The sequence below is a fragment of the Rhinatrema bivittatum genome, chromosome 2 (genome assembly GCF_901001135.1).
Source record: "Rhinatrema bivittatum chromosome 2, aRhiBiv1.1, whole genome shotgun sequence".
Classification (NCBI taxonomy): domain Eukaryota; kingdom Metazoa; phylum Chordata; class Amphibia; order Gymnophiona; family Rhinatrematidae; genus Rhinatrema; species Rhinatrema bivittatum.
Window position 1 is genome coordinate 525111617 of NC_042616.1, and position 27168 is coordinate 525138784.

General features: G+C 45.3%; 1 protein-coding gene across 1 annotated transcript in view; it reads right to left on the reverse strand.

The window, feature by feature from the left end:
• GPLD1 (glycosylphosphatidylinositol specific phospholipase D1) overlaps positions 1 to 27168 on the reverse strand; it is a 106417-nt gene that overhangs the window by 51932 nt on the left and 27317 nt on the right. The window contains exons 5-12 of the mRNA XM_029590769.1: positions 26114 to 26224; positions 25701 to 25749; positions 22124 to 22178; positions 15753 to 15860; positions 13650 to 13677; positions 13178 to 13317; positions 11461 to 11526; positions 8247 to 8367 (exon numbers count right to left, since the gene is read on the reverse strand). Of these exons, the coding sequence (XP_029446629.1) occupies positions 8247 to 8367; positions 11461 to 11526; positions 13178 to 13317; positions 13650 to 13677; positions 15753 to 15860; positions 22124 to 22178; positions 25701 to 25749; positions 26114 to 26224 (678 nt within the window). The remainder of the gene's footprint in view (positions 1 to 8246; positions 8368 to 11460; positions 11527 to 13177; positions 13318 to 13649; positions 13678 to 15752; positions 15861 to 22123; positions 22179 to 25700; positions 25750 to 26113; positions 26225 to 27168) is intronic.

Below are 27168 nucleotides of genomic sequence, written 5' to 3' on the forward strand. Positions count from 1 at the left end.
TGCACAGCCAAGTGTTTGGAAAATGGACGCACGTTAATTAAGCGTCCGTTTACCTAACTTGACTGCAGCACTTTTTTTTTAAATATTTTTTTTAACCTTTTAAACTTTTTGGTTCCTCCGACTTAATATCGTCACGATATTAAGTCAGAGGATGTACAGAAAAGCAGTAAAAATGTGTGGGTCGGGCACACATTTTTTTTAGATTTGGGGTGAATAACTAATAGCCTCATCAACATGCATTTGCATGTGATGAGCGCTATTAGTTTCACTGGGGGTTGGACGTGCGTTGTGGACACGCTAATCCCCTTATAGCATAAGGAGCTATGGATGTGCATCCAAATCACGCATCCAGCCACAGGTTAAACAGTGTGCTCAGCTGATTGCACTGTTTTGCTTCGGCCCCCTTGTATCCATGTCCACTTGATAGATTTTGCACTATGTTGAACAGTCTAACACTAGATTTATTATTTATTTGAAAAATCCATAGATTGCAAATCAGAATTTGTAAGTGGTTTACAAAAATTGCCTCTCATAAAATGTTATTTACAAAACAAACAGATAAAACAATGATTAAAACTGATAATCTAAAAAATAAAAACATATATCCGAGCTATGCATTTTCACCTTCGTTACACAATAGGAACATTGATTATTACCTGCTAAGTTTCGTACCTGGAATGCCACAGTTCAATCCAGACAAGTGGGTTTAGCATCCTTATCAGCAGATGAAGGCAGAGAATAAAAACTTTTCAGTGCCACCTGCAGTCCCTCAGTATTGACCTGTACTCAAGCCAAGATCTCCACTCCCAAAAACCCAAATAACCCCCATCTGGACAAGCAGAGAATCAAAGTTGGAGCTCTTAAAACTGGAGCCTCTTCACCTTTAACAAGGGCCATAAAAATCTTCAACCCTAATTGTTTAACTTATGTACCATGTCTGTTATACTGCATTTGTACAAATTGAATTATCAACACCCAGAAGCAAAGAAGGTCCTTCAAAAGATGGGCTTCTGGACTGATCTGGGGTATTCCAGGAATGAAAATTAGCAGATGATAAACAATTTTCCTTTCCTGTTGTTACTCCAAATCAGTCCAGACAAGTGGGATGTACCCAAGCCCCTCTACTCTGGGAGGGAACCCGAAACACCCGCACACAACACATTTTCCCCAAACATAGCATCCTCTGGCGCCCAAACATCCAGACGGTAATGTTTGGTAAAAGTGTATTAGAGATGTGAATCAGAACCAGAATCGGTTCGGTTCCGGTTCCAATTCAAATCGTGCATTTTTTTTCGTCCGGCCCGATCGATTTTTTTTTTTTATCGGCTGCACCCAATCCGATAAACAAAATACCCACCCCGACCCTTTAAAACCGCTCCCTTAGCCTCCACCACCCTCCCGACCCCACCAAAAACATTTTAAAATTACCTGGTGGTCCAGCAGGGGTCCCAGGAGCATTCTCTCTCGCTCGGACTGTCGGCCGATAAACAAAAAACCCACCCGACCCTTTAAAACCGCTCCCTTAGCCTCCACCACCCTCCCGACCCCCCCAAAAACATTTTAAAATTACCTGGTGGTCCAGTGGGCCCCGGGAGCGATCTCCCGTCTTGGGCCATCGGCTGCCACTAATAAAAATGGCGCTGATGGCCCTTTGCCCTTACCATGTGACAGGGTAACCGTGCCATTGGCCGGCCCCTGTCACATGGTAGGAGCACTGGACGGCCGGCGCCATCTTTAAAAATGGCGCGGGCCATCCAGTGGGGGGGGGGGGGGGGCGGGAGGGTGGTGGAGGCTAAGGGAGCGGTTTTAAAGGGTCAGGGGGAGAAGGGGGGAGAAGCCCCTGCTGCGAGGATCGATGAGGGAGCATCGGCTTCACTGGGGGAGATCACCCTCAGCCCCCTGGATCCTCGTTCTGCTTTGGTCGTAGCTTCCCCTGACTTCCTGCTGACTGCCGAGTCACAGAGCAATGACGCGGCTCCTGCAACACCGATGGGAGGGGGTCAGAGAGTAGGAGAGTCCGCGACGCTGACATAGCCTTGTGAAGCCATGGAAACACCGGGAGCTGCAAGGTCGACCTCAGTGCCTCCCATGTTGACTCCGTCTAGGGAGAAAGAGCTGGAGCCTTTGGACAGAGCCACAGATGGCTCGGGGAAGGAAATGCTGGCTGGAGTATCACTGGTGGGGAAAATGGGTGAGTCACTGCATCTTCCCCATTTTCAAATGCCCCCAAAGCCAGCGATAGTTACATTGGAGGCAATATGGGTCCTAGTAGCTGCATTGGGTAATTCTATGAGGGAATATAACAATAAACTGGATTTTTTAGATCAAAAAATGGAAACCCATGAAGCTCAACTAAGTGAAATGAAACCATGGCTTGACATTGTTGAACGAGAATTACAGAGGTCTCAGGACTGCAATGTAAAACTGATAAAAGACCTAAACAGTGTCTCACGTAGGTTGGAATACCTGGAAAATCATACAAGACATTTAAATCTATGTTTTCTAAACTTTCCTAAAATTGTAGGAGAATCTAATAATATTACATTAAAGAAGTATTTCCTGGAGATTTTAAAATTTGAGGAAGGGAAAACTCCTTGCATAAGCAAGCTTTATTTCCTTCCTGTTTTTGCTAAGGATAGAGTTGCCATACAAAATCGAGCAGAGATTTTGGAAAATCTGACTCAGTTCCTGGAGGATTCCACGGCTGAGTTTTATGAACGAGCAACTCTACTGGTATCGTTCATAACGGAAAAAGATGTGAGCAAAGTCATGAAAAGATATTTTAGGTCCATAGAAGTTTCCTTTTTTGGTTCACAGATTTGTATATATCCTGACTTCGCATGAGCTACGCAAGACAGGAGAGAATTCCTTACTTTGAGAGCTCAGATAGTTTCTATGGGATTCTCTTTTATCCTGAGATACCCATGCAAGTGTATTGTTAAGTCCCCTAGAGAATGTTATGTATTTTTCTTCCCCGAGCAGTTGAAATTGTTTATTAACGCAAGGAGGGTTATCATCACCTCCTTTAATAATGCTAGGTCTGAGGATTCTTAATTGAAAGGATAGCCTTTTTTTCACGTTAAGCCTATTACAAGCAAATGTTACTTGTTATATCTCTATTTGTTTTCACCCCTCTGTCTTTTATGTTGCTTAATGGGAAAATGCACGGTTTCTGGTAACATGTATGAATTACTTTGTTCTATTTGGGTATTATTGCATTTTTATTTTCAAATAGTGCGAATTGTCTTGCTGTGTACTGTTAAAATGATAAAAATTAAATTTAAAAAAAAAAAAGGAAGGAATTGAACACAACTATACCCCGTCTTCCGAAATGCCCAGAAAAGGATCTCTACACAACAAAGCTTGAAGCTCTAGCCAAATAAATGGCCACCAAGAAAATGGTTTTCAGGGTGAGATCTTTTAAAGACGCTCTTCTCAGTGGCTCAAAGGGAGATCCACAAAGAACCCAAAGAACCAGATTAAGGTTCCACGATGGACACATCCTCTGGACTGGTGGGCACAAGTGTTTTGCACCCTTCAGAAAACAAATGAAATCCAGATGAGACGCCAGTGGCCTCCTCTGCAGCTTTCCTCAAAGACATCCTAAGGCTTGTACTTCTACTCGGAGCAAATTATATAGGCCAGTCTCTTTGCCAGGCTGTTTTGCAAAAATGCTAAGGCCTGAGAAACGTCTACCTGCAAAAGCTCTAACCTGTTCTCCATACTCGGATATAAGCCGAAGAAGTGAAATGTCTCCCAGCCAGAAGCAAGGTGGTAATTACCGGCCCTGAGCATCCTTTCAAGCAAAACTGCCACCTCTCAAAAGTCAATCCACTAGACAAAAACGATCTGCTCGCTCCGAAAATGCAGGCCTCTGTCGCAGCAATCCCTGCAGATGGGCATTAGCGAATAGGACCCTGTATTGCGAGATGAACTAGATCCGCAAACCATGGATGGCAAGGCCACTCTTGCGCCACAAGAACCACCCTTCCTGCATGTTGTTTGATGCGACGCAAAACTCGGCTTACAAGAGGCCACATGGGGGAATACGTAGAGCAGAAGACTTGTCTGCCAAGGTTGAACTAGAGCATCAATTCTCTCAGAGCCGACCTCTCTCCTGCAGCTGAAAAACCGGTACACCTTGGCATTTTCTCGAGACACCATGAGATCCAGCTGCGGCCTGACATCTGGCTTGAATGAGGGCAAAGGCAACCTCTGACAACCCCCATTCCCCTGGACCCAGCTGCTGCCTGCTGAGATAATCTGCCTGCACATTGTCCACTCCAGCCACATGAGATGCCGCTATCCTGCTAGATGCTTCTCAACCCAGACAAACAGTTCCTGGACCTCCTAAGCCATCCTGACAATTGATGTATGCCGCCATCATTGCATTGTCTGAGAACATTCGCACTAATCCACCACTGAATCTGTGGAAGGAAGGCCAGTAATACACTGTGAACTGCCCTAGTTTCCAATCGGTTGACCAGGATACTTCAACTGATGACCACTGACTTTGGGCCCTCCATCCCTGACAAACCCCCCGCAACCCCTAAGCTGGCATCTGTGGTCACTACCACCCAGTCTAAAACTTCCAGTTCCACACCTCTCTCCATATTGTGAGGTGACAGCCAATAAGAGACTGGACCTGGAATCCACCTGAAGTGGTAAAGGAAGCTGAAAACTCCTCTGACAGTGGATTCCAATGGGACAAAAGCACCTTCTGGAGAGGCTGTATGTGAGCAAACGCCCACGGAACCAACTGCAGCATAGACTCCACTGAACCCAGTACCTGCAAATAATCCCAGACTCGGAACCAAAAGATTCAGTAGCCAAAGCACCTGGGCCTGTAACTTGATCACACTCTCCGAGGTAAGGAACACCTTGCCTTATTGGGTATCGAACCACACCCAAAAATACTCCAGCAACTGGGACTGCTCCAGCTATTCGCCAGGTTTACCACCCAGCCTAATGACTGCAGCAATTCCATGATGCGTTGAATCAAGAGGTGACATTCCAATTCTGACTTCGCCGTATGGGTGCACCAGGATCCCTTTCCTCTTGAGTGCCATTGCCACCACTACAACCATCACTTTTGTGAAACTGAAAATGCTCCCCTAGCACCATGAACTACAGAAATATCTGATGGCCAGAGCATATGGGAATGTGAAGGTAGGCCTCCATTAAGTCCAATAATGCCAGAAATTCTCCTTTGTGAATCACTGCTGTCACCGTCCATAGCATCTCCATACAAAAGCACGGCACCCTCAGCACCACACTAACCTTCTGAAGATTGAGAATCGGACAAAAGGTGTCCTCCTTCTTGGGAATTATGAAGTACACTGAGTACCTTCTTAGCCCCTGTTCCTCTGGTAGACCGGAACAATAGCATCCAGGTGATGCAGCCGCTGTAACATGACCTGCACCACTTCTCGTTTGATGCAGGAAGTGCAACGGGAGACCATATAGGCTTTCCTGATCGGGCAAGAAAATTCTAAGGCATAGCCATCTCTTATCACATCCAGAACCAATTGATCTGATGAGATCTTGGTCCACTCCTCGAAAATAGGTTTAATCTCCCCCTGATGGCTTCCAATGAGGAATGGACCAACCTGCCTTCATTGGGAGGCCTTACCTCCTCTGGCCCCCTGGCTGGAACTATCCCTGGATGATCTACGTGTCCCCGAAAAGACTGTTGCCTTCCCAAGCCTTGCTTCTGCGTCAAAGTGGGAGAATTCTTGTTGGAACAAAACCTCATCTGACAAAAGCGAGAGCACAACAGGAAGTTCTTCTTGCTGGTCCTCTTATTTTCAGGCTGCTTGTTCTCTTTTGAATCCCCCAAATGCTTCATCAACTGTTTGAGATCTTCTCCGAATAGCAGCTTTCCTTTAAATGGGAGATTACACAGCTGCGCTTTAGACCACACATCCGCTGACCAATTCCACAACCACAGGAGTCTCCGTGCCGCCACCATGGAAACCATGTTCCTGATGAATGTTGTACAGGGCATCCGCCATCTAGGCCACACCTGCTTCCAAGTGTGTGACCTGTCTGGAATCGGACAAAGACCCCGACTCTTTCACCTGTACCTTCTGCATTCAGCACAAACAAGCTCTCTGCATCAGGCTACCACAGACTGCCACTTGAATACTCAAGGCTGAAACCTCAAACAGTCTCTTCAACAGAATTTCCAACTTCCGACCTTGGACATCCTTCAGTGTGGCCAATCCTGCCAAGGGGAAGGTTGTCTCCTTGGTTACCGTCGACACCGCTGCATCCACCTTAGGAAGTCTCCAGAGTTCCAAGATCTCCTCTAGCAAGGGATATAACTTTGCCATAGCCCTGGCTACTTTAAGGCCCACCTCAGGAGACTCTCACTCCCAGTCAACCAATTTCTTCACTTTCCTCGGTAAAGGAAAGCCATCCAGAACACTGTGCACCCCTTCATTGTTGGAATCCTCTTGCATGAACTTGATCCCTAACTCCTCCAACACATGAGGAATTAGAAGGCATAATTATTCCTTATGGAATAATCTACCCAACCTAGGGTCATCCCCTTCAGCAACCAGAACTTCATCCACATCAGGCAGGCACGGTATCCACCAATGCTACTACAGGATCCTTGCCTGGATTATTTCCCAGACCCTCTTGAACATAAGAACATAAGAAATTGCCATGCTGGGTCAGACCAAGGGTCCATCAAGCCCAGTATCCTGTTTCCAACAGAGGCCAAACCAGGCCACAAGAACCTGGCAATTACCCAAGCACCTAGAAAACTCTCTACTCTCTACATCTTCTGACACCTCAGGGGGTGTCCTCTTCATCACCCGACAGATGTCCCAGGAGATGAAGAAGCCCCCTGATTTTGTCTGCTCATTCGCTCTAGGCCTCTTAGACAAATGTTGGTACTTCTGGGTGGATGAATGCTTAGTCCCTGCTTTCCTTTTTGCCAAATAGGTCCTATGGAGCAGCAAGACAAAATCTGGGTCCTCAGAACCACTGGACTCTTTATTTCCCACATCAATCTCCTGTTCCCCTCCTTCCCTGTCCTCCACAGGGCACTGGTCCACCGGGGATAGCAGGGGAGAAAAGTCTCTAGGCTCCTTTGCAGCAACATGCCTTCTGCCACATGGAGAAGGCATGGCCATCATCTCCTCCGACCCCCACTGGGGCCTCCTGAATGGGACCCAACTATCGTGTGCAGTGACTGCTTTCTCTCCTCCCTGTGGAGGTCACTTCCTCTTCGGAGGTACAGCCAGTGCACAACAAGGTTGAACTGAGGACTGCACAACAATCCACAGCCCTGACACACTTTCCCATGCTCAGCGGATGACGCCATCGCTCAATCACTTGCCATGGTCAGCGCTAAAATTAGGCTCATGAGTGCCGCAAACAGCATCACTACAGCCAACGCAGCAACCACCCCTTCAATGCTGTTCCGGACCTCCAGTGCAGCTGCCAAGCCGCATATGTCCCTTTTCACCCATGCCTCTAGCCTCGTCACTCCATTCCCGGTGCCCAAACAGTCCTGTTTTATCTGAATCTCTTTTTTTTTTTTTTTTAAAGAGATAGCGCCAGTAAAAAAGTCCAAGAAAGAAAGATATACTTTCCTGCTTCTGGCTGCTCAAAACTTCTGGCTGAGGATGAGGTGGTCTCAGAAACAACAAGGGAACCAGGACCCCTGGCTTGCCCTCCCTCTGGAAGCCTAGGGCCGAGTCAGTCCAGGGATTTCAAACCCCATGCTTGCCCTGCTCTACCTAAGGGATGGCCCACAAAGAAACCTAACAGCTTGGGGAGCACCACTCTTCTTAGATTATATTTTCCTCTCTCTCTCTCTTTTAAAACTTTTGTTTTCCCAACTCCAGACTGCAGGTTTGCACCTCTACCATCTGCTGGAGACACAGAAATACTGAGGGACTGCAGGTGGCACTCTCAGTTATGTAGTTTTTATTCTCTGCCTCCATCTGCTGGTAGGGATGCAAAACCCACTTGTATGGACTGATCTGGGGTATGCACAGGAACCAGCATTTAGTCACTTGTATAACTCTAGTTTAAAACAAGAATAATAAAAATGATAAATATAATATGCACTATGGTAAAGAAAAAAGAATCCATGCTTTCTTTCATAAATAACCCAACACTGGTTTTCAGAGTTCCTTTTTCACTTCACAGAGGATGATGTGCACTGTCCAAAGTAAAAGTTTGCATAAATCATGTACTTTCCTATTGAAAGAGAGAAATGCACCTGCCTGGGCCCATGAATTAATTCTGAAGGAAACTCCTTTTTCCATGAAAATGATGTCTGCGCCAACAGTCTGCATGAGCGAAAAAGTCATGTTCATGTAATATCCATGTCTCTCTCGTTTAGGTCTGTGGAGATTAAAACAAAGTGGAAATGAGCACCTTCGATCATTGTTTGGGGGATGGGGATTTCCCCCCCCCCCCCCCCCCCTTAGTGTTTTCGACTTTGAAAGGGAAAATAACAGCTGAATAAAGAGTTCTCCCAAATACAATTATAGCCTTAGGTGGTGGCAAATGGGCAACTACCTGAGTACCCAAATTTTCGGGAGCCCCAAAATGTATTTAAATATTGTGAGCAATATCTACTCCCATTTCCCTTTAAAATTTGAAGTACAAATACACAGGTATATCATTTGCACTCACTTATCCAGCTAAATTCTGACTTATCTGGCTAAGTAGCACCTTAGACAAATTCAACCTTTTCCGGATAAGAAGCAGCACGTATCCAGCTAAATTCTGATTTATCCAGCTACGTAGCTCCTGCTGCTACTTAGCCAGATAAGACTGAAAAGTTAGCCAGAAAAATGAGGTGCAGGACAGGGGAACACCAGGAAAGAGCTACTTATCCAGCAAACTAATAGGGTCATTTATCAAAACGCAATGTGGGGTTATTGCGTGCATTAGCGCATTATCGCACGCAATAACGCCCTACTGCACGCGATTACTACCGCATTGCAGTGGTAACATGTAAATGAGGGAAAGGGGAGGGGTTAGGGCAGGGTTAGGCAAATGTTATTTCCGATACCACGTTTAAAACATTATCGCCAGCAGCAGCACTGGAAATAACAGCACCTTTTATGATGGTGTGCCACGCTGCAGCCGCGGTGGGTGAAAACGCACCACTGTTATGAGGCCGGGTGCCCGCTATCACCCCCCGAGCCTTTTTCCTTTGGGGCTCATCATTCCACTGTACACATCGCGGAATGATGAATCCCCCTATAAGCCAGCTACGTGCCAATTTTCAGCTTTATCTGGTTTAGTTAGCCGGATAAGTCCAGGACAGCTATTCGGCTAACTATCTGGCCAGCTGTAAGACAGCTGTGTATATTCAGCAGTGTGGCCGCACTGTTGCATATCTCAGCCAATGTAGCCAGATAGTGGCTGAATATTGGCCTCATAGTAAATGAGAGCAAAAAAGATTAAATTGGTCCATCCAGTCTGCTCAGTTGCAATTTTTCCACTTTTGGTAGATGAGCATATAAAATTCCATACTCAAGCTAACACCAGCTCCCTAGCCCCATGAACTTTCATTCCCTTTCCTATCACTGCCCTCCATATTATTCCTAAGTATGCCCGGCATCTATTAAAGTCCTGGCTTCCACCAATCCGCAGTAGGGCACCGCCTTCTGTCCATGACTTTTTAGCTTCCTCAGAAAATCTCTCAGGAGGGACTTTATTCAATGCTTTCCGTGAAGCCAGATCCCCTATGTCAACCAGCCCATCCCTGTCCACATATATAAACTCTCAAGGAATTAAAGTAGATTGGTAACCCAGATTTCCCTTTGCTAAAACCATGTTGGCCTTTTCCCGTTAAGCTTTTTCTATCCATATGACTATTAAATGTGTTCTGTTGTTTCTACCATTCTGCCTAGCACTAACATCGGGCTCACTGGCCTTAAGTTTCCTGGCTCATGTATTACAAATTGGCATTACAATGACCTCCCTCCAGTCCTCAGGTACAGGTGAAGATTTTAATGACAGATTACCAGTGGCGGGCCTGCACTTTCATATTTGCCCCCTAAAAAAGGCAAAACAGAGCAGGAACATGTTTCTTATTCCATCTTCAGCCTCTATCCATGGGTCGCAAGAAGTCAAAATGGGGCAGGAGCAATCCCCAGTTGCTGGCGCCATTCTGTCGTATAGCCATAAAACAAAATGGCGCCACTCTCAGGGCCGGCTGGCGATGTTCTGAAAATGAGATTCGGTGAGGCAGAAGCAACTGTGGATTGCTCCTGCCCCATTTTGAATTCTTGCAACCCACAGATGGGGCAAGATAGGTCTGGGGTTGGTGGAAGCTTTTTTTTTTGCTGCGGCACTGGGGGAAAACTGGCCCCTTCCTTCTTTTCGCTTTGGTGTTTGCTTAATTTACTTGAAAGGAAATAAACAGAAATGAACATCAAACAAAATGAAAAAAAAAAATAAAACAAAATAAACATTTTTCCATGCACGTCTCTAAGGCGTGGCACCCAGTTTCCTAGTTTTATTATAGAGAGATATTTATAATTGCATAGTACTTGTTATGGGGGCAATAATGAATGATGTCAATAGTCAAATGGTTTGTCCAGCTAAGTTTGGGGCTTAGCTGGACAAACCCTGGGGTTTTAAAATTCCCGTGCTCTGACCACCTCCAAGTTACACGGCTAAGTAGTTAATCAGATTAAACTTATCCAGATAACTTGGAGGTGGCCTGGAAGCATTCCAGGGTGGCACTAAGTTAATTGAATTCAATATCCAGCTAATTCTGATAGTCAGAGTTAACGAGAAAGCTTATCTGGCTAAGGCTGGTTGTGCCAGAGAGCAGTCCCAGACAAGTTATCCGGCTAGATACAGCAGATCCCTGCGCTGCTGAAAATCAAGCTCAAAGCTTTTCACGCAGGTAAACATGTTTTACCCGCCCAGGGCTGTAGCATGTGTACTTTTCCCAGCAGAAACAAGGGGGGCAGGGACAGGCTGGGGGAGTCAAAGTGCGTGCGGAGATTGCATTTGCCAGTACAGCACTGGACATCAAGCCAAGATGAGGTAAGACTGTATCCGCCTCCCAGTTCAGTTCGGGCAAGACTTCTGGTGGGGAGGAAGAGGTGATCAGGAAGGAGAGTCATGGGGGATCAGTCAGACCTTTCCACCCTACATGTACATTTCACCAGGAGGGAGAGGATTCTGGGGAAGGATGTGACTATTAGGCCCCGGACTTCACTTTGAAAATGCGGCAGAAGGGAACAGGAATGCCGGAATGGGGGTGGGGGGGGCTGTTGCAGTGAGGGGAAGGAAGGGCGTGACGCCTGGTAGGGGACGGATTGAGTTTAGGCACCCATTTTCAGCCAGGGCTATGCAACATTTGGTCGCCTAGATCTCCATGAATTTTCAGTCTAGCTTTGACCACCTAGTTTAGGTGCTCTTCCTTGGCGGAAAACGGCCTGTTTGTGAATTTTGGATTGTACTTACAGATAGTTGTTCTGTACCGTGCTGTCACATCGCAGGAAGAGAGGGTTTTCAGGTATGAAGCAATCACTAGAGAAATATTTAAAACAATTGTATCTTATGACTCTAGAAAAATCCAGTTTACCCTTATTTTTTTTTTCAGACACTGTTTTAAATATAAATAATCAAATAACCAAAGCAACTCTTTAGTACGTCTGCTTTGGTTTGGTTTTCATATTTACATTCTTATTTTAATTAAAAAAAAATGATATTCCAGGATATTAAAGTAATCACTATCAGCTATAATTTTTCTTTAATTCATTTTGATTTCTATTTTTGCTTTTTTAGACCCAGAATGTGAAAAAGGTACGAGGGCGTGAAGACTTTTACAAGGTGCTGTACATTGCAGTCAGGTTTCAAAAGGAAATCAGCCATGTTGTGTCCTTTTCAAAATTAGCAGTCTCAGAGCCAGCGTGTTAAATGTAGGGGTGGTAAATGGGCGCCCATCCTTTTGTAAACATCCCATGCACGCACTGTTTCATCCCCCCATAGGAACGCCTCCATTGAACCTGGCTGAAAGGTACGCGTGATCTGAGAACTCGCACATGCTCTCAGTCAGGCAGAAGAGACTCACTTTACCTGGCTAAACTACTATCTACGCATATAGGGGCGGATTTTCAGAGCCCTGCTCGCGTAAATCCGCCCAAAACCGGGCGGCTTTACGCGAGCAGGGCCCTGCGCGCCGGGAAGCCTATTTTACATAGGCCTCCCGGCGCGCGCAGAGCCCCGGGACTCGCGTAAGTCCCGGGGTTCTCGGAGGGGGGCGTGTCGGGGGGCGGGCCCGGTCGTCGCGGCGTTCCGGGGGCGTGTCGGCAGCGTTTTGGGGGCGGGTACGGGGGCGTGGCTACGGCCTGGGGGCGTGGCCGCGCCCTCCGTACCCGCCCCCAGGTCGCGGCCCGGCGCGCAGCAGGCCCGCTGGCGCGCGGGGATTTACGTCTCCCTCCGGGAGGCGTAAATCCCCCGACAAAGGTAAGGGGGGGGTGTAGACAGGGCCGGGTGGGTGGGTTAGGTAGGGGAAGGGAGGGTAAGGTGAGGGGAGGGCAAAGGAAAGTTCCCTCCGAGGCCGCTCCGATTTCGGAGCGGCCTTGGAGGGAACGGGGGGAGGCAGCGCGGCTCGGCGCGCGCAGGCTATACAAAATCGATAGCCTTGCGCGCGCCGATCCAGGATTTTAGTGGATACGCGCGGCTCCGCGCGTATCTACTAAAATCCAGCGTACTTTTGCTTGAGTCTGATGCGCAAGCAAAAGTAGGCTGATCGCGCTTCTTTTAAAATCTACCCCATAAAGTGGCTTTGAAAATCCTCCTTCAAGAGCCCAGGCTGAAAAGACATCCAAGCACATCCATCCCGCATCTTAAAACTCCCATTCCTATTACCCTACAGCTCTGGACAGCTTTGGAAACAAACACTGATGATGTCATCTAACTAACAATTTGCTCACATAGTCAGAGATCATCATCGTTAATTCGGTTTTGTACTGACCAGCTGAAGGGAGGAGAATTCTCAAAAGCTCATCACAAATGCATTACGGTAGTCCAAATAAAAAGATATAACGGTTTGTTCACCTTTGTTTCAACATATCTAACTGACGCAGACACCACACTACTTTATGCACTATTCATATAATAATACTTGGAAAGAAAGGATTTTCTAATCAGAAGTACAAAAAGCTCAGACTCTCACCTGGTTCCATTGTCTAACATATGACCAGTTAGCTGGAAGAGTTCAGTTGTCCAAAATGCCATATCGTCCACGCCACCAAGAAAATACTCATGGAACCTCTCCACCAGAAATGGGGATTTCTTTGCATAGGAAGAAAAAAGCTAAGGGAAAAGAAGCAATGGTCATTTTGGGGATTAAAGAACTGCCCCCCATGATCTTTACTGCAAGTTCCACTTGCTACAAAAACTGGACAGCCCTTCTGAAGTCCTCCTAGGAAGCTAAGCACAGTGCTAGAATCCACAACTTTATGGATACTGGCATTTTGGAGTTCCCCATCTCTTTGTCCTAACTCTTGGTGCTGCTTCTTTGTTTATTATGATTAGTATTACTTGGCTAAAATTACTGCCATGTATCGTGGGTACAGGTTTCTTTCAATCATAAAATATTGAGCTTCCTATAGTGATCCTTCAGAAAGAAATATAAATTACTCTACCTTGGAAACAGCAAGCACTTCTCCATACCTAAAAGCAGAGAAAACCATTGAAAGGAGCTTTGTAAATGCACTCTGGTCATGTTTTAAGGTGCCAGGCAAATTAATATGAGTTAGACATTCAGGAGGTCATTTTCAAAAGGATGTACGCATAGAAAATTGGGTTTTTGAATATTGCTACTTTTACGCTTGCAACTCGTTTGAAAATTCAATCCATAGGGCTGAATTTTAAAAAGGTTTTACACACGCAGACTTTCCGCATGGTTTTGGCTTTTGACCATTGTTAGGATATATGCTACTTTTACACGCGCAGCTTCTTTGAAATTCACTCCTCACTGAATAGTTTCTGTTGCAAAATATTGCAATCCCCTAGGTCTTTCCAGTCAAGTTGTTTATTTTCCTAATATTTTCTTCTCTCTTGCCCTTCTACTTATTCAAAGAACCTACTCTGGAAGCCCAACCCTGCCATAAATCCCTGCCAGGGATGCAGAGTGAAGGCCAAGGCACAGCCACCCGAATTCTGTGCCATTACAGTGCGACAGTCTACTGTGAACGTGAAAAGACGATGAATTTATGGGAAAATGAGGCATCACGAAATTCCACAAGTATTCTCTTCCCTTCTACTGTTATAACTACACCAGCAAACGCTACTTCATCTCTTAAATATTATCTCTATCGTTGCACATTCGGAGATAGAGCATTCTTCATCAAGCATCAGGTAGTGCAACATTCCAGCTGCTCTATGAGTTTTGGAGAAAGCTGGACACTCTGCAGCTTGTGATATCTTTTGGTAGACCAACACGAGGCCATATAAATCCCTGGTTTCAAAGGGACTTATGTTAGAAAGGCCACATATACAGAGTGTGGGGAGATTGATGGAGGTAAAGGGAACTAAATAAGCTGATGGTGAGCAGCCTCCCCCAGCAAAAAAACAAACAAACCAAAATAAATAAAGATATATAGATATATATATCACAAAGGTAGCATTTAATGGTAGACACTTAAGAGCAGATAATGAAACTGGCCACATTTATTTATTTTTATTTATTTAAAGCTTTTTATATACCGGCATTCGTAGGACACATCATGTTGGTTTACAGGTAACTGAGAAAGGAAATTACAATGAACGATGCATAAAAGGGAAATTACATTTCAGCAAACCCCACTGGTAGTTTTAATCTATGGGGTTTGCCAAAAGAATCAAAGCACAAACAATGCGAGTAGTTTTGCCGTGATTATTGTCTATGGAAAAGTTCTCGCAAAAAGTTGTTCCTATTTTTGTGCAGATACTTTAAAGCTAACTTATGTGGGTAGTTTTAATTATTTTTAAATCTATCCCCTGACTATACCTCTCATCTGGAAGGCCTCCAGATATTCATGGGTAAGGGGACAATAATCAAAGAACCAATTTATGAGGGTAAAGGCATTTTACCTGCTGGAAGGGCCTTCATTACTACCCTCTTAGGAAGAGGGATATCTAACACCTTTTGTTTCTTACAGTCATTTTTCATTGATAAGAAAGAGAATGCAAGGAGTAAATATCTTTCTCTCTTTTTTTTTTGGTTGGGGAAATCTTTATTGTATTTCTTTTTCTATTCTGTACTGTAATTTATGCTCAATCTCACTTTTTAACCTCCTCACTCTGCTTTTTCCTTCAACTCAAGAAGGAACTTCTGAGTTCTCAGAAGCCCGTGACATGTTGCAGTTTTCCCGTATCTGCTCTCCATGGCTTGAGAAGGCGCGTCGGGTTTGACACTAGCTGCGTTGTCCATCAAAGCATTGCAGTTTGATGGTCACCCAGATTATCTGCAAGATGGCAATAGTGTTTGGTGACAGGCGAGACGCAGTACAGCACAGCAGCTTCCCCATGCCCTCAGTTTTTTATGATACATCACAGAACAGTACACGGCACAGCCCACTCAACCGTGCATTCAAAATTGGTATCTTAAAACTGTAATAGTACCACACTATTGCAATGTGATTATGAAAAATGGCATGTGACAGCTATATAAAATGAGCTTTTTTAAAATTACAAACACTCTTCAAATTCTGAATCTGTGCTTTTTTGTGAAATCAATAAAATCTCCAGCTCTTTCTTAAACTTACATTTCCAGGAACTGCATGTAAGTGCAGTCAATAATTGTGCTCTCAGATATAACTTTACGGCCATAGAATTCCTCATAGATCTTCATTAGGTCTTGGACTGGCAGATACCTATAAAGCAGGAGGAAATGCTTACAGGAAAAAAAAGAAACAAACACATAACACCTATTTTATCCTCTCTTCACTGGCTACCTATTTCTGCACGAATTACCTACAAATCAATGACCATCATTCATAAAATCCTAAATGATGATCTTCATGGACTAAAAGGCTTAAACATAACCCCCCAAAACCCACAAAGAAACCTACGCTCTAACAACGCAGGATTCTTAAACATCCCCACCTTAAGAGACGCTCATCTTTCAACTACACGAGAAAGAGCATTTTCCATTGCCCCCCCCCAAAATTTGGAACACCCTACCCAAAGAACTGAGGACCCAGCACATTCTGAAAACATTTAAAAAAGACCTAAAAACATTTTTATTCCGCAAACTCTATTCTATCTGACACCTGATCATCCCAGCCCTCAACAGAACTCGCAAGCATAATCCTCCTCTTCATGCTCTCCTGATGTACCCTCCTTTTTCACCCCTCCCTGCTCTCTCACTTGATTCATTAAGTTCATTGAAAATGTTCTCCTCACTATTCTGTTATTCAACTACTAAGAAAAAATGTTTACCGTGCACAATACTCTACTGTTCCCAACTACCATGTTAACTCCATTTGATTGTATGCTAATTGCATATTTTGTATGCTAATTGCATATTTTGTAAACCGTTATGATGGCTCTACCGAATAACGGTATATAAAACTCTACAAATAAATAAATAAATAAATACATTTTTTTAAAATTATTTTTACAAACAAAATATTTTAGTTTCCTGGTATGTTAAAAGTTACAGCAAGGAAAATACAAAGTTCAGGCTGATCATCATGTAGGATTGTCAATTCAGTCTCTCTCTCCAAAAACGGCCAAATTCCCCTCTCTTCCCCCTGCCCAACATGTTCACTTACATTCCTATCCCCTCTACCTCTCCTGATTTAGACTTCCCATCCACGCTGGTAGTTTTTCACTGACTTTCCCCTCCCCATCCTGTAGACCTTGACTCACTTCCCCACCCCCCATCTCATCTTTCTCAAAGACAGGGGACATTGCTAGGGCTGGGCCTATCCCTGGGCCTGGCTGCTAGGATAGAACAGTGACGGCGGAGGCAGGAGCAGCGGGAGGAGAAGGGGTACCCGTGGAGGCCGTGGCTACGTACCGACTCACAGTGCCTGAGCTCACTGACATTTTGCTGCTATTGCCGCCACTCCCTCTTAGCAACCAGCCCAAGTAGCTTCTCCTGCCTTGGGATAGGGGAACTGGTAGAGGGTGTCAGACGTGGAGGAGGTGGGGTAGAAGTGGAGAAGTTGGCGGTACGGGAATGGAGTGTCTGTTGCTAAAGAAGCAGGCTCTTGGAGGATTGGCAGCAATTATCTTGCTGGTTTAAAGCTATCTTAATTTAAACCAGTCTGACCAAATACCAGCTGGTTAGGAACCCTATACTTTTAAGAGTCAAACTGATATCGTAGGATGCCTGTGGGTAACGATGGCAGCTCATGACCATGGCATCTTGAGCTTCCTAACCCATTTCCACTGTGCAGTGATTGAATGACTGTATCCAAAGAAACTGATAGGATATGGCTTGGAAGTCACAGAGCAGTCCCACAAATGCAACCAGAGCATATCATTTTTCACCCCAAAGCACCTTCGGCCCACATTAGGAGAGCAACTTTCATGCCCACATTAGGAGAGCAACTTTCATGCTCCCTGCATCACTACAAGACTTTGTGGGTACATTTTACCCACGGCTTTTGCGCCAGTTTGAAAAGTGAAAGTACTTTCATTTTGGAAATTGCCTAAGGAAAAACTAAGGGACCCGTGCCTTCTTTTTCTGACTCAAAATTACAGGTGTAGTTTTGAAAATACAGAAGTGCATGCATTGTAGCAACCCTCCAGGAATGCCTCCACCGAGTCCAGGCAAAGGTCCAGGCACTGTGGAACACTGCACATAACCGTACCTGCTTACAGGGTGGGCAGTATTCAATAACCCTTTCGCCCCAGGTAAATGGCTTTTCAAGACTGTCCTCTCAAGGAGCACTTCACGGTGAAGGGCGGTGGGTGTATTTTGCAAGATTTCTTTAGATTTAGGGATTTGGATGGAAGCCCTGACATGGATGATTCCTAAACCTTCTCCACTACCTAAACCTGTCCTATTAACCCCACAGCCAGTCGGGTTGGCAGGATACCCACAATAAACATGTAAAAAAAGAAATTTACCTAGCCGGAGACCCAGTATTTGCACATTTATTTCATGCATTTTTATGATAGATATCCTGAAAAAAACAACTGTCTGTGTGGTCACATGACAGTTTTGGGAAGCCCTGTGCAGTTAAGACCTCCTGGCTTTTTTCAATAAAGCCAGCACTTTAGAGGCTTTGTAGAAGTTATTGCTGCCAGCCAGATACTGCACAAAAATGACTCTAATCAGCAGAAAACAGATTTAAAAAATGCTCATCAAATGCCAGCAGATCTCATTAAGTAGCCAATCATAACTGAGGCTGATATCAGGTGGAAGTGCTGGCTCTCTCTTTTGCTCAGGCAATGACTTATCAGCAATGGAGAGAAAGAGAGAGACGATACAGAATGCTTCAAGTCATCTGTGGCTGTGCTTGAATACTGGATGAACCCTGTGCAGTGCTCAGCCTTTGTAAAATCAATTTTCAGCTGATTTTATATCTTATTATTTTGCAGCGCACACAGTTGCACAAAAATAACTTACAAAAACCTTGAAATGTCTTCCTGATGCATTTTGGGTATCTGTAACACAGATTTCAAATAGAAGAAAACAGGAAATGCCCATCACCACTTCACCATGAATGCAAAGGGATGCAAGTTTAAAACCAGCCAACATTTCCCACTAGAAACTAGGTCACTTGGCAGCTCTGACATTGCTCTCAGGAAGCTCTTTCAAAAATCTGTTTAGTTTACAAAACAAAAGCAAAGCAAACTTACCTGAAATTAACTTCAGAGTCAAGAGAACTGGGATTCAATTATTATTTGATTTTAAAAGGAACAGCTACAGTGACATATGGAAGGTAATGCCGTACATTCTGCAATTGAAAGATCCCTCCTGAAAACAGTTTTATTACAATAAGTTCAAACATGGAGTTTTATTGCTAACATAGGGGCCGATGCAATATGGTACGCTCAGCCGAGCGCACTCTTAACGAGCAGTTAGAGGCGTGAAAAATAGGTGCTAATCAATCCCCTAATGCAATATGGGGATTAGTGCCTATTTAACGCACGACTAATGTGGAGTGAATGAGAATGCACTCATCACATGCAAATGCACGTGAATAAGCCTATTACTCATTCACTCCCAATGCAAAAAGATAAATGTGCATCTCAGAAGCACATTTATCGCTCAGATATTAACGCCTGCCTGGAGCAGGTGCTAATAGCTGAGCGCATTGAAAAGAAATACAGAAAAGCAGAAAAAACTGCTTTTCTGTACTTCTTTTTTAAAGTAAAAAAAATTAATAATAATAATTAAAATGGCCGCCGATAAACTCGGTTATTTGATAGATATATGTGTGTATGAGATGGTTAACCTTTTATTGGAGTAATTAAAAATGGGGAGAAAGCCACTCTTCATTTCCTTTAAATACTATAGCATATATAAAGCAAACTAAACAGGCGCTTAGGGTGACAGGGTAGAAGGAGGGGGATTTATTTTGGTGGCCGTTCAGCTAGGGGGGAGCCTCTCCGACATAGAGCCCAATGGCGGTTCCTGAAAAATCCCCCGAGTCAGCAGCTCCAGAGAAGAGGGCGGCAGCGCAATGCGGGCCACTGCCAGCCAGACCATTACCATTATTACTGCCCCCTCCCTCCGTCTAAAACACGGAGCGCCCGCTCGAACTGCCCCTTTACCGAGCCTGCCTCAGCGCTGCTGCTAGCACGAGCCCCCGGTAAGACGAGCACGGTGGGACTCACCTCCTCCACCATCTGAAACTCATCCATCTTCGACCCCCGCTGCTGCCCTCTGCTTCGCTCACACACACAGGTTATGAAAACCGACGCCAAGTTTACCGGCGTCGGTTTTCATAACCAGCCGTCTGCCAGTAATGAAAATGGTCGCCGATAAACTCGGGGGCCATTTTCATTGCTGGCAGACAGGCAGCCGCGGGGGTCGCACTAGGAAGGAGGAGCTAAGGTCGCGACCCTAGCGCCTCCTTCCTAGCACGGCCCCTTAATTTAAATATTGCATGTCGCCCCCCCCTTTGGGGCACCATGCGCGTGTTGAGAGAGCGGGCGCTGACTGTTCAGCGCCTGCTTTCTACGCGCCTTTATTGCATCGGCCCCATAATGCTTTACTGCAGACATTGCAGTCAATGACGGATTTAGGTGCTGTTGCCCGCCCCCCCCCCCCCCCCCCCCCCCCACTCTCCCCCATCCCAGAAGCCCGACAATAGGGAGCAGAAGATCTAAGGCACAGCCCCACAGTTTCTGTGGCAGGAATTAGAAAATTCTGAAGCACTCTGGCAAACATTTCCATCTTTTATATTACATTACAAAAACAATTTTTCAACCATGCTTGTGTTTGTAGAATTTATTTTATTTTTATTGCATGAGGGAAAATTATATGTCCTCATTGGCCTTAAGAAGCTACTCCATTCATCTGAATTTCACACTGTTGTACAAGCTGCTATTTTTCCAATTATTGATTATTGTAAAGGTCTCCTTCTAGGCCTTCCTTACTCCACATTACAACCACTGCAACTACTTATAAGCTCTGCTGCTCGGGTCATTGCTGGTTTAAGGCGATATGATCACATCACTCCGATACTGATTGATCTACACTGGCTCTCAATCAGCAAGCGGATCAAATACAAAATTTGTATGACCATTTTTAAACTCATTAATGTCCACTCTTGTCCTTGGTCCAATGCCATTTTGAAAATATATCAGCCACCCAGAAGCTTATGTTCTTCATAAAGAGGTTTTCTAGACATTCCATCTCCAAAGGTTGCATGCCTACACATCACCAGGGAATGTGCATTTTCAGTTGCTGATCCAGCTCTCTGGAACTCTCTTTCCATTAAGCTGAGACTATGTGAGTCCTTAAAACTTTTAGAGGCCTTTTAAAAACTTTTTTTTTAATCTTTATATTGTTGATTTTATTTAGCTTTTGCTTATTTTTATGTCTTTCAATTTTATTGTAGATATGTTTTTTTATTTTACTTTTATTACTGTATTTTATGTATGTTCCCTACTGTATATCGCTTAGACCTATTGCAGTGTTAAGCGATTAAGAAATTTTTATAAATGTAAATGTAAAAATGTAAATGTAAATGTAAATGAATCCCAAGTATTAGCACAGAGAGGAGATCTCAGGGATGAGAAAGAGAAGATGAGAAAGAGAAGATGAGAAAGAGAAGATGAGAGGACCAGAGATGGGGAAAGGAGAGACAGAGGACTGGTGATTGGGAAGAAAAATGGGAAAGAGGATTGAAGTTGAGAGGAGAGGAGAGAAATGGAAAAGACTTAGGCTGGGGAAAAGGGGGAAGAAACTAGAAAGAGGTAGGAGGGGGATCAGAGGAGAGAGGATCTGGGATTAGGGGTTGGGGGTTGGGGGGATTCCAGGAAATGGAAGAAGGGAAAAGTTGGAAGGAAGTGAGGATCCAGGATCTGGGGAATAGAATCGGAAATCAAGGGAGGGAGGATATGAATTGCAGTAGGAAGAGAAGAAGGGAGGTCTCTACTGTGCTCTGGTCCTGCTCCCTCTTGCAGCTCCCCCTTTAATTTCCCACCCAATATGGCACATACACACATATACCTGGCACCACCTCCTTCTCTCACTCACACACACAACACTGCCCTCCTTCCTCCGTTCTGCTCTCTCTCTCACAGACACATGCTCCCTAGCTGACCCTTTCCAATCTCCCAGACTCTCTCCTCACTCCCAGTGGTCCCCACACTCAGCCCCCCCTAACCTCCACAAACTGATCTTCCTTTGCTGTTTTCTCCGGGGTCACCCCTCACCTCCTATTCTCTGCAACTGGATCAGGAAACAGGTTTGTTTCCTGTTGAGTACGATTCAGCAAAGCCTGCTGCCACCAGATTTTTGCCTCCCTATGTAGAAGCCTAGGGTGCCAATTGACAAATCCATGTCTGGTTGCAGTGAGCACACGATCTATAGTTATCTCACAATGACACTGGCCTCCTACTGCAAAACCTGCTTCCCTTCATAATACCTACAACTATAAACATCCACAGCTGAGTCTCCCGACAATATCTACAGATATAAATATTATTACAGTATTTTTCTTACCATTCCTTAGCGAGGTAATGAAAGTCAAGTTCGAACTGGCTTAGTACATCTCCTCCTACATGTCAAGAAAAAAGAATCTTTTTTGCATTAGTAATTTGCAAAAAGTACAAAACACATAGAGACCGAGTCAAAAGGCAAACAAAAAAAAACATTAGCGCACAGTCACTAAAGTAATGAGATGCAAATTATGCAAAAGTTACAAGGGCCATGCTAAGCAGAGCGCTGATCCTTTCATTGGTACATATTCTGCATCCTGAGACACTCCCCCCTCCCCCCCTGCGAACTGGTCCAAAGCACAAGGTGGGATCCTCTCCATAGCACCCAATTAAAAAAATATAGAGGGATTCTTCACCCAATCTCCCCTCAACAAATAAAGATTTGAAGCTCCAGCCCCCTTCTCAATCCCCCTCCACCAAACTCCTCTGAACCACCCTGACCCATGAAAAATAAAAACAAGGAGCCTGGGCCCCTGATCCCTCCTCAGACTTCCCTGCCGTCATCCAAACTCCCCCACCACCACCACCACCAAGATTAAAAACTATGTTTGGACACGCCCCCATCTCTTATCTCCCCCTCCCACCCTCCCCCTCCATCAGGGTCTGGAAATCTTCGCTAGCAGGAGGGAAGGCAGACTTCCTGCCGGCGCCGCCCCCTGCATCCAAAATGCAGCCGTGCAGCTGGCACCTCGCAGGGTATCATGTTGTCGCTGATGGGATGGGAGGGGGGGGGTGCCAGAGCCCCTATCTTTAATGTATAGTGGGGTGGATGGTGGAATTGGGGCAGTCTGAATGTGTCAGGAGATCAGGAGGCAGGAGGGGGGGGGAAGCTAGAACTTCTATCTTTATTTTCTTGGGGGGGGGGAACCCTTATCTTTAATGTATTGAGCTGGAGGGCTGGATGGTGATGGAGGAGGACAAGGACATTTTAGTTTTGTTGATGAGCTTTCTTATTTGTCTCTCCCCTTCCAAATTCCTGAGTTGCTTAAACATTCGAATGTCTTCTGATATCAGTCCAGTGACTTTTTTTTTTTTTTTGCATTCCACCAGATAGATTTTGGCCATTTCTGAAGACATTTGGAGATCTGTCAAACAGTGGGAGGGGGACCCTTTATATTCAAAGCCACAACTCTGCCCCGCTACTGCAAAACGGAAGAAATTCTTCAGACGCTGCTGAAACCTCCAGCCAGCCGCACAGGAGCCTTCAGAACAACCGAAGGGGGAACGTGCGGTGCCTGGGCTAGCGTGGCAAAGCTAGGTGGAGGGAGATGGAAAAACAGTTTTGCAATGTAGCAGCTGTGCGGTGGTATTCATTAGTAGAGATGTGAATCGTGTCCTCGATCGTCTTAACGATCGATTTCGGCTGGGAGGGGGAGGGAATCGTATTGTTGCCGTTTGGGGGGGTAAAATATCGTGATATATCGTTAAAATCGTTAAAACCCGCTAAAACCCACCCCCGACCCTTTAAATTAAATCCCCCACCCTCCCGAACCCCCCCCCCCCCAATGATTTAAATTACCTGGTGGTCCAGCGGCGGTCCGGAACGGCAGCGGTCCGGAACGGGCTCCTGCTACTGAATCTTGTTGTCTTCGGCCGGCGCCATTTTCCAAAATGGCGCCGAAAAATGGCGGCGGCCATAGACCAACAGGATTCGACGGCAGGAGGTCCTTCCGGACCCCCGCTGGACTTTTGGCAAGTCTTGTGGGGGTCAGGAGGCCCCCCCCAAGCTGGCCAAAAGTTCCTGGAGGTCCAGCGGGGGTCAGGGAGCGATTTCCTGCCGCGAATCGTTTTCCGTACGGAAAATGGCGCCGGCAGGAGATCGACTGCAGGAGGTTGTTCAGCGAGGCGCCGGAACCCTCACTGAACGACCTCCTGCAGTCGATCTCCTGCCGGCGCCATTTTCCGTACGGAAAACGATTCGCGGCGGGAAATCGCTCCCTGACCCCCGCTGGACCTCCAGGAACTTTTGGCCAGCTTGGGGGGGGCCTCCTGACCCCCACAAGACTTGCCAAAAGTCCAGCAGGGGTCCGGAAGGACCTCCTGCCATTGAATCCTGTTGGTCTATGGCTGCCGCCATTTTTCGGCGCCATTTTGGAAAATGGCGCCGGCCGAAGACAACAAGATTCAGTAGCAGGAGCCCGTTCCGGACCGCTGCCGTTCCGGACCCCCAGGTAATTTAAGTCATTTGGGGGGGGGGTTCGGGAGGGTGGGGTATTGAAGGAGGTAGGATTTGGCAAGGAAATGTTTAAGTTATTTGGGGGGGGTTCGGGAGGGTGGGGGATTTAATTTAAAGGGTCGGGGGTGGGTTTTAGCGGGTTTTAGTGTGCCGGCTCACGATTCTAACGATTTATAACGATAAATCGTTAGAATCTCTATTGTATTGTGTTCCATAACGGTTTAAGACGATATTAAAATTATCGGACGATAATTTTAATCGTCCTAAAACGATTCACATCCCTATTCATTAGAGGGCAACCTTCAGAGCGATTTACGCAGGTTAAAAGCCAGTTACCCACGTTGATGGGCTGTCTGAGAACCTCCCTTCCTCAGTGCGGCTGAAAATCCGAGGGCATTTCCACAGGCCAGGTGATTTTACCTGTACCAAGAGAAGGGGTTCCTGGGGGGGGGGGCACATTTAGGCCATATTTTTCCAGCAAAACTCTACCCAAGGGAAAAATGCAAGCAATCAGGCGCACTTTATACCCAGGTCAAGGGCTAAAGCGAAAAAGACCAATGTACTTTTGCTATGAAAACGGGTGCAAAGTTTTTGGGTAAAAAGTAAAGGGCGATCTTTTTCCCAGTTCAGTCCGCGTGGAAGCTGCTCCACAGCCGTGCAAGAATGCTAGTCATTAGATTTAGCGAAATTCTTGTGTATTAAACCACTATTGTGCTTGGATTACAGACAACTGGAAGTGACTTGGAATGCAACATGCAGCCCTTGGGGGTCAAGAGAAGGTCAAATGACCAGTTGTCTATCATAGCTCCAGCAACCATTAATGTGTGTACAAAACCTGTTTGTCCATCTGTCTGTCTGGACATTTGCTCCAGAGCATAAAACTGCTCCAGATTTATCAATGAAAACATTCTACTGCTTTTAAGGGATTCAATGCTGGTGCACCAATGCAGCAATTTTTGCACTGGAGCAAATTATTCACAAAATGTGTGGCTTTTCTGTTGGTGAGAACTGTCTCCAAAACTTATCCCCAGGCATGAAGAAAGTTTGTAAGCTCTCTTTAATTGCACTGGATCATGCATTCTGGCTGAATTTGTAATAATGTACTTGGGGTGGGCTTCTTCTGTATATACGCTGATGTCTGTGCTCTGATCGTTACAAAACATTGAAACGTATGTAAATGCCATGTACCTTTCCTGTTAATGGAATTATTAGTTATGTATATTTTTATGTCTGAAAATATAAATAGAATATAACAATTTAAAAAATGCCTCTTTCCATTTTTCTGTTGATGTCTCTAACTGGATGATGGAGACACGGGGCAAGGGTAAAACATAAGTGAACAACAACAAAAAAATCCTTCATAACAATAAAAGAAAACAATATATTGCAATTTTAAATTTTTTACCGAAATCGCCAGTACTGTGAGCTTCTGGGTAGGAGCCTTGAAAATCAATCTGGAAAACACACACATCCAGAGATCACTTACAATGCTTTGGAAAAATGGCCCAGCAAATGTAATCAGTGTGATTTGTCAGCGTGACCAGGCACTGGCATTCTTGGACACATCAGGAGACAGTAGCCAATACCAAAGCACATGACTGCATCTATCTCCCTGAAATCTCATCAGACAAATGGACAGGTAGCAAGAATGCAAAGCCAACAGGGTTTTTAAAACAACAAAAGCACACAGGTTTTCTTTTTTATCCCAGGCCAATTTACAAATTCAGTCACATGCCATGGGGTGTGCGTTAAAAGGTTTCGGCACTCCTCAAACACCTCACGTCTCATGAGAAGATAACGAGGGAGAATTGCACTTACCGCTGCCATGGTTCTCAGAAATCCTTGCTCTATGCCCAAGCTATGCCAGCTCACGTCTGCTACCATGTGTGAAGCGATTCCGAAGAGGAAGGCCACCAGCCTCTCTGTGTCCTGTGCAGCATGAGCACACAAGCAGCAATCAGCAGAATATGCTAATGCAAGTGTAAACGGTAGGAAAATGGTCAACCTATGCTACAGACATACAGGTGCTTCTCTCTCTTAAGAAACTGAATCGATAGTTCGACTGTTTACAGTCTGCCTTGAAGATTTGTAAACCTGAGCCATAAAGGTTCATGTCCTAGTGTCGCCACCCTTCCAAAGGAATCAAAATGTGCATTAGGTGCAATAGCGTGATAATAATTTATATTGCCTAGCAGTAGAGTGTTTTAGACAGATTCATGAGCACAAAATTATTAACATCATTTCTTTTCAGTCATGTCATGCTGAAGTTAAAAAAGGACTCATGAAGATGATAAAAATGCATGTAGATAAGTTATCTCAAACTGCACTTTTTAAAAATTCTCAGGGCTGGTCTTAGGGTAAACAGCACCTTGTATGAGAGCCCAAAATAGCACTCTCAAAGGGTAAATTGTTCTGTGCTTTTCAGCGGTCATTTGAAATGACAGATACCAGCGTGTCCGTGAAGCGTTAGGCCAGCGCACCCAGGATACTGTATAGCGCCCTATACAGTAAAATGGGTTGCGCGGGCCTAACGCTTCACGGACGCTTCTTAGACGCAGCTTGCATTTGCGTCTACAGTATCGAGCGGTAGGTGAGCTGGACTGTGCGTGCGGCAACCGCGGGCGCGCCCGGCACTAACACAGCTCTCCCTACCGCTCCTTACTGTATCGGCCTGACAGTCAGTCAGAAATTTTTTTTTAATTTATTATTATTAATTTTTTTTTTAAATAAGTAAGAAAACAGACTGAAAAGGTACTTGCATGAGCTTGCCCCAGAAAGAATGTAGAAGAAGAAACACCAAAGAAACAAAGGGCAAGCTAACAGGGAACCACAGGGTGAGCTGTTCCACCTGCTGGAGACAGACAAATACTGAG